Below are 13,578 nucleotides of genomic sequence, written 5' to 3'. Positions count from 1 at the left end.
GATAAATATATCTCCATCAACTAAATCTGTATGGATGCATCCAATGGACATACTTGCTCTTTCAGATTCTGACTATAATAAATACACAAGTATGATAATACGTACGCTGGGCAGAAAACTCAGACTCAAGTTATTGATCTATTGTAAGGTCCATCTACCATGTCTCGCATCTTTAGAACAATATCAAGACAAAAGAAAATCAGCAAAACTAGCATTATCTACAAATTTAAAAGACAAATAGCCACTAAAGGGAAATAGAAGAAGGGGTTACTAGATTAAGTAAACTACAAAACTAATTAAATTATCTAAGATACGGCCAAAGGAAATTCCCAGACATTTTATCCCACAAGGTGGTCCACCAGTATGTGGTCCACCAGTATATCCTCACGTGAATAAAAGTTTGAAAGTATATACTGAGAGCATGTCACCCATCAGGTACTGTCCAGGAGCTTTGGACACCGGACACTAAACAAAGCCCTGTCCTCTTATTGTGACCACTTCCGGGTCTGTAACTTATATCACCTCTGGAGCAGGTATTCTAATAAATTAATATTCCACGAACAAACCCAGTTCAAATGCTAACTTTTTAGAACACGATTGTTGATTCACATCGTACATTCCTTTGGGACTGCATATTTTAATCATATGCATATATTCATTTTTAAATTTTTTTCTACCACACTATGATTTCCAGAAGGCAAATGATTTTTACTGAATGCTCATAACCAGAATCTAGCTTGGTGCTCAGAACATGTAACCACCTCGTACACTCTGAGAGTATAAATAAAGCTGATATCCTACAAGGACAGAAGACAATTTTACATGTCATTTTCAAGTTTCATTTCTTTCTCCTAAGTTTCCAGAGACTTTACAAGATAAATATATAAACATTTTACAATGTGTACCCCCCTTAAGGTACTTCAGTTCACATTAAATTGGTATTCTACTGAAAGTTCATTGGTTGTAATCTACACACACACACACATGAGATTATACACATGATTACGTATGTATATGATCATATACACATATATATATTTGATGAAGTAATAGGTCCTAGAGTACTCATTATAAATATTTGCCTTTTTCTCAATATTCCCCCATATTTCTGAAAATCATGCTCTATAACTTCACCACTCTCTGAGAATACCTCAACTGTAGTAACCAAAGTTCAAAATATGAATCAGGTGACAATAAAAGTGACTTTAGGCAAGTCACTTGACAGCTTTCTCTTACAGAGGAGATAATCAAATGATATGATATTTGTTTACAGTGAAAAGAATTACAAAGCAGTCTGTAAGTGAAGGAGAAACACTTTACTAACACATCTCAAAAAGAATAAAAAAGTAAACTTGCTAACCAGGACCAGGCTGACACCACGGGTCCGAAGAATGGGGTGCAGGGCACAGCACGGAGCGGGTCCTGGTGTGAAGGTGCAGTTGCAGGAGCAGAGTGAGCAGAAGCAGTGGAGTCGAGGCAGGGACTGAAACCCTCTGATTCCCTGGTACAAGCTGACTAAAGAGGGAGGAAAAGCAGCATCTATCTAGACTTTGACCGTTTCCCCAGGCTACCACTAAAACAGGGTCTGAACTTCCTCTGATTCTAATCCAAAGCACAGGAGCTGGTCGTTCACCTCCTCCCACACAGGCAACCAGAGCTTCCGGATGCCTGAGGGCAGGGACACGCTCAGCCCTCCTACAGTCGCCACTCACGGCAAAGTCTGGGCTGAGTCCACCCAGAAGACGCCAGAACTGCAGTGTAAGCCTGTTCCCTTCATCACACGGGGCGCTGCAATGGGCCAATCAGAGCGAGCCGGTGGCTTTTCCATTCTCTGCATTTGAGGGGAAACAATTTGGGGGGAAGACATGAAATACGGTGCTACAGCGGTCCTGCAGCCTTGAAAACGGAACTTGCTGAGGTGAGCTCCAGTGCGCAGAGAGGGCGTGTGGCAGAGTGCAGAGAAGTGGACGCAAGACTTAACACAAACCAAGTCACTCTGGGCGACAGCTGTGTGGGATTTCCCACGATGCTGAAGCACAGCCTTAAGTCTGTTATCCCGGAGTGGTTATTATTACGAGTGCCACCTCTCCGCCCTTCGCGATGCCCCAATCCACACAGTAGCAGACCCAGCAACAAAGCTCTGCACATGTTTTTCCTATTGCGGTGTGTGATTTAGAAACGGTAAAGATATGACAACATAGTGTTTTAGCCCCTGGGTTATAATAAAAATAGCTTATTTTGGCTTTATAAGACATTTTAAAGTAAAAGCTCAACTCTGAGGACAAACTATCAATAATCTCCATATCTATTATAGCACAGAATAAATACACAATATATAAACAAGAGTCTTTAAAGTTTTTACCTACACCAGTTAGCAATACACACACACAGATAGTGATGTCGGGAGACACGTTTAGGTTATAGTGTAACTTTTATTCTGTTAACCTGTACATTATCTCAGACACCACAAAGAGGCTAGAAATCTGAACATGTAAAACAGATAAAGAATAATTCATATTATAACGTAAACATTTACCTAGAAGATGAAGAGATCAGCTTATGGAAAGCTATTACTCACTGTAGAAAGTTTTAATAAATTACCAAAAGTTCTGAAATACTTCAAGCAACAAAATACATTAATGTCAAATAATACTGTTATGTCAAAGACTAGCTAACAAATAATTAAGCCCAAATTCATATTGCATAACCTATAAAGACAAATTTACTTAAGAGGAAATATTTTCAAGCAAAAACACCTGCTTTGGAGGATTTCCCAATTATCTGTGTCTTGGACATATGATTGACAAAATTCAGTTTCAGTGTAGGAGCAATTTCAAACATTGGAGGTGGTTAACTATTTCTTTGAGGGCTTGAAATGCCTAGATAATGCCCGGCATTCTGATAGGAAGATGTTTAAAATGTATCAATGAAAATAATAAAATAATATTCAGTAAAAACTTACTCTTTCATAGAAAAATGCAAATAACTAGCTTGTGCCCTTCACAAATTCTTAAAAGTTTAAAAGTCTTTTTTTAAAGATTAAGCTCTGCATAAGGCAAAACAAATGAGTCCTAAGAAATAATACGATAGAAGTATATTAGCCTTAATTTATTCAGATTAAAATATTAATGCTGAAAATTGGCTTCACTGCTTCCTGTTTATACTTAGCATTTTATGTTGGAAACTGAACGCACCGAATGTATACATAGTGAGTCTAGGACTTTCCTACGAATGCTAATGAAAGAAAAGTCAGTCACATACAAAATATGTCCACCCATCCCAAGTTGTATGTGTTACTAAATACTGTCCATATTGATACATAGCATTCACATTCCCATAAGTAACATTTGAGATTTTAAAATTATGTTTGTAGCAAGTTACAGAGATTACTGCTTTGGTTTCCACAGTAATTCTACATAAAGACATCAGGAATAAATAAACAGTAATTAAATGGGGACATGACTGCTCCTTACGGGCTAAATTTAAATAAAATCTGTTTATCAATCTTCTAATCGTTCTGCTCTGCTGGAAACCACTGCCCCTCACTCCACCCTATCCAATTCTTACCATTTTAAGGTGATGTAAAACTGAAATAAATAACCCTGAGGCTTTTAAAAGAAATGAAAACCATAAGTAATAAAATTTGTAGAATTCGGTGGGAAATTATGGTGATTAAATTTTATCTTTACAAAAAAAAAAAATATCATTAATAGCGGTAAGAAAACCCAACGGGGCCAAGGCTATTGCACCGCAGGTTCCATTATTTTATCACCTAGATGAAATGGTCTACAATAAAAAAGTGAATCAGCGTAAACATGAAGATTTTCAGTATCTTTCCTTCACGAGTTTGCCTGAATACATCCATTAGCAAGATTCTTCAGCAACAGCTGCCTTGTGACAGTTTTCAAATTGAGCCAGAGATCAAGGAGCACGAAGACGAAAAACCAGAGCTGAAAGAGAGGAACGAATAGGCTCAACTAGATACCGACTTCCGGTCAGAACAGGAACTTCCTCAGTCCAGCAGACGTCCCACTCATGAGGGAGGTTTTTCTCCAACGCCCTCTTATCATTAGCTCTTCCAGCATTCCTGGAAAGAACCTCCTTCCTTGTCTTCTGATCCCAGGGTGGACTCTGAGGTGACTGTCAGGTTGGACACTGTCAGCTGCCACACAATTTGAAACCTGTCTCTATGCCCTTGTGCTGTTGAGATCAGTCTAGGCCTCAGCCAGCGGACGGCCCAGCTGCATTCACAACCTGCCTGGAACTGACCAGACCTGTCTGAACACAGGATTTCCTTGAAAAGTCTTGCCCTGAGATCTAATTCTGAAGATGAAAGCTCTGCACCCATCTTGCCTATAAATCCACTCATTTTCCTTCTGGAAGAAATGTAAGGGTGTCCGGAGAAATGGAACCAAGACAACAAGCAAATGTGGGGGTGAAGAGTGAAGACAAGAGAACAGTGCCAGATAAAATGTGCAAACCATACTTCATCTAACTGCAGCAATTGGAGTAGCACTAGCTATCCAGACAACTTGTGAGTGAGGGCTGCTCCTCACTCACAGGTTAAGACAGGGCTTTTAAAGACATGCACAGCACCAGCTTTCAAAACAACTAATCTTTCAAAATACACAAATTACTTAAAGACCTATTGTTATACAGCCACAAAAACTGTCAAAATATTTATTTCGTAGCAGTCATCATACTCCAGAATTTGGTCACAATGCCATACTCTAGTTAAGAGTAAACCAATACAATTTCAAAAGATTTGTGAGAGGGAAGAGAAATACCAAGCTGCACAAAACAAAACACTGACATCAATCTGTCCTAAGACTTACTCATCAACTAACAAGAAAGTTTCATTCACTACTTCCTACTAAGTGAAATCTGAAAAACACCAAGTTATACACAAGCAGACAGGCATATGCTTGCTTTTTCTAAATCATGACAGTCAAACTGATTCATTAGGTAAAGTTATTTTCGACATGTCAGAGAATGGACAGAAATGAAAACAGAAGAATTGCAGTAAGCATAGTGCAAGATGGAGATTACTAGAATATGAAAAGAGCATTGGAACATCCGGACGACTGGAGAGAAATTTAGAAGTGCCGAGACAGACAAGACTGTCAGGAAAGGAAAACATGCCTGTCTCCACTTGTCCACGTTGAAGAATCAGGTACAAGTATTACACCACCTGAGCAAATTCTCTTGCTTTAAAAATCTTTGGCATATCAACCTTTGTTATGTGAGATCACAGTAGAGTGTATGATAATAAAAATTTTAAAATGTAGCATTAAAAAAAAAAAACATGTGTTCTGCTTACCTTTTAAATGCTCTTTCTCCTCTTTTCTATGCCAGTCCAGACGCTTGGGTATAGTTCCTCCCTGCCAGTAGATGGAGATAGTAAAATTGAGTCCTTGGGTGACCTCAAACCCTAATCTAGGTGGTTCTGAAACTTCAATTTCATACTTTGGAAGTTTAAAAAAATTGATTGAAAAGACACATAAAGCTTGTCAAAAATCTGAGTCAGTCAAATGAGCTTTTTATTCATGGTCATTTGCACTATTCTCACAGGAGGGCATCTCGGCTGGCATAGAAAAAATAAAAGAAAGAGCATTATTTGGCAGCATACAGAGCCTGCTCATTCACCCAACTCACACTGTTCATCATCTATTCCGAATTGCTGGGTACTGGCCAGAGGTTCTCATATAAGTCACCTAGTTAATGTTTCTAATAGTCTTATGGAGTCATAATTCGCATGTCATGTTTGTCTGGTCCTCCTGCGGGTCACTAAAAGCGTTCTCAGATTTAAGTAGAAATACCAGTTCTTTCTTTCTATCAGTATAGGGACTTTGAAGTTGGAAAGTCATTTACTGGTGGTAAAATCTGATTGTGATGTATTTTTGTTTCAATTTAATATAAGACCTCCAGCAGTTTTCTAGGGAAGAAGTCAAAAAAGCTAGAGTGCAGCATTTTATAGGGATTCGATGGATTATGACAGGCTTCCAGAACAGAGGTGCATGGAAATGTTTGTTTGAGGACCGCACATTTGAGATAAAATTCAGAGGAAGACATGTTTGATTGCTGCTAAAAGCTTACAAAAGCAATACAATTATAATTTTCAAAAGCTAATACAAGAACACGTGAGTATCTCCTGAAGATGTAAAGAAGTGAAATGAAGAACATTCAAAACTGAACTGAACACTTATGAAACTGTTCTTTTTGTGTGACCAAAGCTAGTTCCGTGCCGCACACATAATCCGCCTTTGGGAGACACTGTCTCCTGGCTGAACAGCCTGCAAAACGTTACCTGCAGTCACACCCACGAACACAATTGGGTAGACAAAAGCGTGCCTTATGGGTTGAGGTTTGGACTATCACTGCTTCCGGCAAGTATTTACTTATGTATTTATTTCAGTATTGGAGACTGAGCCCAGGGCCTTCACACTGAGCTACATCTCCAACCCAGGTGCAGCATTTTCATGTGGACAGACGGGACACCGAGGCCTCCTCCCCAAGAAGCAGCTTTATTCGGGCCAGTGCTACCCCAGTGGATTTGAAACCAAAGGCTGAGTGCTCAGCATGGCCTAGCTGCACCTTTTCATGCTATTTTCATGTCTCTCTCTCCCTTCTGTGGCTTTACACTGCCATTCTACAGTCTGGCTGGGTGTGATTTACGCTGCAGAGTTACATCACAAGTACACAGGGGCAGCTAGGGATGTACTGTGCAATTTATGTCCATTTTTAAATTCTGAAACAGGGTCTCTCATTAAGTCACTAAATTGCCCAGGCTGGGCTCAAACGCAGGATCTCCTTGCCTCGGAGTACTGGGATTATAGGCAAAAATTGCTTTTAATCATTGCTTTTGTATGTGTGTTTAAAAAGGATTGACAAACATGCGTCACATTATGTATGAAAAGATAGCAGCCGCCTGTTCTGATGACATAAAGTATTAAACTCACCCTTGGAATTACTTCACTATCACCTTCATGATCTACAAAATAAAACTACTTCTAACAATTGCAGTATCTCACCTAACAAGCCTCAGGTTCAGGAAAGAAATTATTCTTCACTTTCTGAAATCAAAAGTCAAGTATTCGTTTTAAAAATGAGAGCCCCCACCCTCCTCTCAGCAAGATTGAGGCACCAGTATACTAACAAGTGATGAATCTGACATTTTCTGTTTGCCATTCCTTTCCTCCCATTATCCCCAGGTCAAAACCTGTCTGAGTCATCCTGATGCTTTTATTTTTCTGTTCCGCATGTGAGGTGCAGAAGGTGATGCTCAGCACCACTTTTAACTGCTGTGCTAGGGCAGGGTAACACAGTAGCACCATTATGGGCAAGAGCGTGGCAGCAAGATGACCGAGACAGAAGAATATCGTGGTGTAGGAAACTGGTGAGACAAAAACAAACCTTCTCATGATTCACTAAATAATGTCTATAATCCTCTGTTCCTCTGTAATTGCTCTAATTATAAAACTAGCCTTCAAAATTCCTCAAGTATGTTCAACTGCTGAACCAAGTATTTGAAAACAAAAGCTATGTTTTGATCCCTTTAAGTCAAAGTCTTGGGAAAGTCTTCGGAATGTGATGAAAGGTATGGACACCCAAACCAGAAAATTATGCACCTAAATTTATCTTGCTGAGTTTGCACACAACAGCCTGGTGCTTCCAAGCACTTTCCCAACATGCACAGCCATGTATTCACCATTTTTACCACCTGATGTTCAAGGTAGAGCACACTTTCTCTAAAAATAGCATAGCCCCTGTACAGCAAAAGGATACGAGCTTTTCATTCCACACTCAAAAAAGCTAAGAGGCATCTCAGTTTTATTGGTTTTGTTTATTTACTTGTTCGTATTGCAGTGCTCAGGATCAAACCCTAGACCTCCCACATAATATGTAAATGTCCTACCACTGAGCTACATCTGCACACAGGCATACACACATACACACACACACATACACATGTGCACACATGCACAAACACACAGGCACACACCCGGTATACTATGTTTTTTACATAGAAATAATGACCATATTTCATATACTTTGAATGCAACTGTATAAAAATATTTAACATACTGTCAGGGAAAATGCATCTCCAATGAATAATATAGAATCTGAGAATTGTTTATAGACATTATTCAAAACAATGTTCTGTGCAGAGATGTAGATTAGGGGTACAAAGCATCATTAGCACACACATGACCCCGAGTTCAATCCCAGTGGGGCACCCTCTCCAGAAATTAGTTTTTCAGACAAATTTTAAGGATTTGCTACCAAGAAGTATTTCTATAAAAGAATGTAAGATAATTCAGTTGTACTCCTCTATTTTAATGGAGATTTGTTACTAACCCTCCCAAAATTTGAAGTAAGCCACCTTTTTAGTACAATTGAAAGGTAAGCAATGCATTTTAGTATCATTGAAAGGTAAGCAATAAACATTTTCGGAGAGTGATTTTAAAATTGTTTTCTATCGGTGAATCACCAGGTACAGATGGGCTGATCTGACAGCTACGAACTCATCTGTGAAGTCCTCTGCACTCCGTGGTACGGCACCACACCTCCCACTGTGTGCAGGCCTCATAACTGCACCCTCTTGAATTGGAGTTGATTTTTCCTCAAGATTCTATCCTTAGTCCTTTTCCTATCATCTCAAATTCTTGGTGATCTCAAGTACTTCCTGGATTTAAATTAACACTTCCATAAGTAAGCAGCAGTAGCTCAAATCTCTCGAGTCACAAAATTGCATTTCCATGTGACTCACTACGTGTCCAAATTTAACCTACCCCGTTCTAAACTCGTTACCAACAGATGAGCCCGACTTCCTCCTCTGCTCTATTTTCTGGTTTTCTATTCATGGACTCGCTCTTTTGTGCACCAGTTAGTCTCAAAAAATCACATCAGTTTTAGCTTTAACTTTGGTTTCTGACAGTATTGGCAATATGGCTGGGATAAAGTTTAAGTCAGACATCATCCAGCACATGGTTAATGCTCAGTATGTATTTGATGCTGTTGATTTTGCAATTTTCAAGCATGACTTACTCAGCTTGCTCATACACTAATCTTCCTCTTCTTTCAGTCAGTTTTCCAGCCCTCCACTGAACAGTTTTATTCTCTTCAAGCAACAATATATTGGATATATGTCAGGCTGAAGGCTATCTTAAATGAATAGGGAATCTCATACTTAGTCAATTCAGGAAGTAAATTATTTCACCTTATTGCCTACTCATGTCTGTTCTTATTAAATTAGGTTTGTAAGTGAATAAAGTTTACAGTATAGCTAGTTCTGGTTTGAATTTTATTCTTTATGTCTCCATAATATTTTTGTCCCATACAAAAGACTAATTTTAGTATTAGTCAACCAGAAGCTTCCTTTGTCTAATTTTAAAAGTATACTTTGCATAATGTCAGAAAGGCACTTTTATATTTCACTTCATCATGTTTTAAAATATATATTCTAAGAAACATAAATATATACTTCTTTATGGTTAGAATTGTATTTACTTTCTTTTCGCGTGTGGACAGCGAGAATTCTTACCACTGGCTGTGACGTGCAGACCCGTCCCCTCTGTAGCACAATGTTACACACATGTGAGTCAATTTCTGACTTCTATGTATTTTTTCCTATACAAAAACATATTGTTGAGGATAACAAAGATGGATGCCTTGTTTACCATGGCCCTCCCCTCCCCTCTCCTCTTTTTTTCTTTTCTCTTTGATGTTGTGGTACTGAGGATCACACTGGGACTAGACCTGCTCTCTACCACAGCCCTGGTCCTTCTTGTCTACCTCGATGCAGCTGTGCTGATCAAGTTCCACGAAAATGTAAGAATTTCACTGTAACTACTTTTGTTTTATAACATCAGGAAGATCTTGCATAACTATACTGTTAAATTCTCCCACCAGTAGGGGTAAGATTACCTGTCAATCTGTTTACATTTTGCATATGCTTTTCCTTCCAGTACCGCTTAAGTAACTCTGAAGACAGACGAAGCTAGCCAAGCATGACACTACCCAGAACGACCAGCGAGCCACGTCAGCGCACTGCCAACTGGGAAAAGCCAACGCCAGGTTTTGCACAGCAGCGCAAAGCCAGTCCAAGAGCACGTGATGAAACAGACAGAAGCACAGGCAACCACGGCTCGCTCCCTCATTACAGGGCAGTCATTACGCAGTGGCTGTGGACAGGATCTTTTCTTTGTTACATTTACCATGGAGGTCTCCGCATACCACATGAAGTTTTTCCTTAGTACTTGGAACTCTGAAATTGTCTTAAGTGACACAGGACTGGCCTCACAGTTTTCCTCTTCTTTTCAGACAGTAAAGTCCCTGAAAGCCGGGGTCCCCCGTCTTGTATATTGCTATGAACCCTGCAGCTGGCGGAGTACATTGCCATAGGTGCTACACAACACACATCAGCTGAATTAATACATTTATATTTATCTAATAATATGGCCTGAATGTAACTCTACAAGTAAGAGTTTGTTTTCAATTCTGTAAATTCTGTAAGCTACTCATCTATGAGGAGGCAACGAAAAGCATACGAGATAGCAGCAGGAACTAGTAATAAACTAGGAACGTCTACTGCATGAAAACAATTGCCTTCCTGATTCACGTCTCTACCGATTTCTCCTTCCCTTCCTGTCTTTGTACGTACTCATGACCCTTTAATGTCTTTTTTAGCTCTTAGTTTACCTTCATAGGATTTTCTTCTTCCTCTCTTCCACCCTGTTATCCATGCATCTCACCAGAATGAATCTGATTAGAAATAAGGCTTCAAGTGTCTTGTGACAGATGGTTTTACCTGGTGTTATAAAACCACAGCCTGAGGTGAGCTTAAGGAAGCATTTTTAAGTTTTGAATGAACAAGTGAGTACATGACACATTATTATCTTCTACTTCTGTGAAGGTCTCCTTTCGGGGATACTGTGTCTCTGAAATTAATTCTTCTCCATAATCTTCTCCAGCAAGGTATCATCACTTTTGTGTTTCGGTGAGTTTCACCCTCCTCCCTTACAAATAAGTTGGTATTATGAACTCACTTCCATGGGGCTTATTAGTCCAAACTTATTTTTAATTCAGTACCGAGTGAGACTGCTTCAAAAGAACACTCCATCTCCAGCAGTTGATCCATTAATACCATGAGGATTAAAAACTCTTTTAACATAGGGCCATTTCCTGAGGGTAACTCAGGGACTGTCATCAGTACATGTCCGCACATTTTTCTGGAGTTTCACCCAATTTTAATATAATTCCTTTGTCTATTATGTCTTGTTATAGTTTTGTGCTTTGTAAAAACTGTATGGAAGTTTCATTAAAGAAACATAAGGGTAAAAAGATAATCATGAAAAGAAACACTTGAATGCAGAGTGGCTCTCAGCACCAAATGTTGATGTGCATGGAAAATCCTAGAGTCAACAGAATGAGTGCTCACACGCGGGAGCTGTTCTGTGTACAGGGGCTAGAGCACAGACAGTGTGGGATGGAGGAGGCCATCCACAGGGCCAAGCCTTCCCTCCAATTACCGGCTCAGTTCCCAGCCGCAGCTACAGCTTCTCTGAAGGAGAGGTCAGTATAGGGTTTTGATCAGCAGCTTACGATGGGACGTGCCCAGGAAACACCTTCAAATATTTTCCAGGCACAAGCTGCACATCAAGAAAACAAACTAATAATCTCAAGAAACTACTGAGACTAACCAAAATGTTAAAGTGCTATTACAGTTCATAGATTGATTATTGATACAATGAAAAAATTGAAAGGAATGAAGAACTTTACCATAGTAAACAGGTTGTGTCAAAGAGACCCATCTGTTATTACTCTACTTTAAAGCCTTCGATCATGTTTGCTCACTATGTGAATATTATATGGTTAGATATGGGCAAAGTATATAGGGCATTTAAAATGCATATTACTGTACTTATAGAAGTGCTGCAAAAATGGTTTATGAAGGAAAATGTACTTAACATGTATTGCATAAGGCTTGAGCCTTAATATTCTAAATGTAATATTATAGATTTAATAATACTGCAGTCTACAAGTGATTTAAAAGAGTTGTAGAGCGGGGCTGGGAATTTAGCTCAGTGGCAAAAGCGCCTGCCTGGCAAGCGCAAGGTCGTGAGTTCGGTTCCCGGTACCGGAGAAAAACCAAAAAGAAAAAAAAAGAGTTGTAGAGAATCTTGCTACATGTAAACAAGCATTACAGTATCACTCATCTTTTGTACATAGAAAGCTATAATATAACCTGAAGATGTGTTAATGTCATGCTTATAATAATACTGTGCTACTGCTACATGATTCTGAATGCTACCTCTCAAATTTTTGTAATAAATTTACACTTTTTAAGTTTCCAATCATTCAAGAGAAAGTTTTTTAAAAATCCTAATGGTTTAATACTAATTTAAAACACCTAACTTTATGTTACAACAATAAATTGCTTAATGAAAGTCCAGACAACTCTAAGTTAGCACTACAGATGAATAATCATAGTTTTTGCCCCCAGCCTAAAACACAATAGTTACAGTTGTGTCCGGGTACCGAGATTGCCATTTGACATACACTTATAAGACAACATACTGAAATGTGTGTGTGTGTACATATGTATACCTATATGCATACACCCATGCCCAAAGTTCAGACATTTACAGCACAGGTGTGAGTTTCAGGGACACCTGAGCTTCAATCTATGGCATGGAAGTAATGCAAACATGACTCTATCTTTAAATAAATTAAAAAAAAAAAAAAAAAAAAACAGTTGAAACTGTGTTGCTTCCAGCACATGCACCACCCCAGCACTGGGGCAGTCCAACGGGAACAGAACACCTCCCTGACTCAAGACTTCATCTGACTGTATCTGAGTCCCTGCACAGACACCTGGGGCCCAGCGTACAATACGATCATCCCACGTGACTGCCGGAGGCACAACTTGCAAACTCACACATCTTGCCACCTAAGCTTAGAGGTCTTCCCTACTCTTCAGCAAACAGGTGTGTTTAGGTTTCATCTCCTTAACTACATGGGAATTACTTAGGACCACAAGACATGTGTTCTTACACACTCTCAACATTCCACATTAATCAACAGAATCTCACATCCCTTGAGCTTTGGTAACAAATGCTTTTGTACAAATGAACCACTTTTAAAAGTGCACAGCTATTTTGGAACATCTATGAATTTTAAAATTCACTTATACCTGTTAGCCTTCTGTTAAAATTCCTACACTGAAAGAAAGCCCACGTATATAATGATAAATGAATAGAGGTTTCACAGTGCATGAAATATTTACTCTTAATTACACACTGTACTTCTCAGACCAGTGCTTCTCAACTATCCTTTGCTCATCCACCTCACCAGCACCACACTCAGGAAGAACGGCATGTGAGCGCTGCCCACCTCCTAAGGGATCGAGGTAGCTGAAGTCCTTTGGTGCTATTTTGCTCACAGTTTTCCTGCACCTCTGTTTTTGAAAATGGATAATTATGCCATTAACAATTCTTAGTATGATTTCCAGTGGTACATAAAGTGATGTGCTATTTTAACAACTGATAATTCATTTTAAAGATAATAAATATACTC

At 39.1% G+C, this 13,578-nt stretch overlaps 1 protein-coding gene across 4 annotated transcripts in view; it reads right to left on the bottom strand.

Moving 5' to 3' along the window:
- The window catches only part of Pdgfc (platelet derived growth factor C), a 181,942-nt gene that overhangs the window by 84,712 nt on the left and 83,652 nt on the right, over nt 1–13,578 (bottom strand). Inside the window, exon 3 of one of the 4 annotated variants that reach the window (XM_013522907.1) lies at nt 5,321–5,381. The exons of 2 other annotated variants lie outside the window; for them this stretch is intronic. In XM_013522907.1, the coding sequence (XP_013378361.1) occupies nt 5,321–5,381 (61 nt within the window). Of the gene's footprint in view, nt 1–2,756; nt 2,857–5,320; nt 5,382–13,578 lie in introns of those variants that run through there. One more of the 4 variants, XM_013522908.1, reaches the window with a different exon arrangement.

This window comes from Chinchilla lanigera, unplaced genomic scaffold, assembly GCF_000276665.1.
Source record: "Chinchilla lanigera isolate Chin_1 unplaced genomic scaffold, ChiLan1.0 scaffold00070, whole genome shotgun sequence".
NCBI lineage: Eukaryota > Metazoa > Chordata > Mammalia > Rodentia > Chinchillidae > Chinchilla > Chinchilla lanigera.
This window is presented reverse-complemented; position numbering and strand designations above follow the sequence as displayed.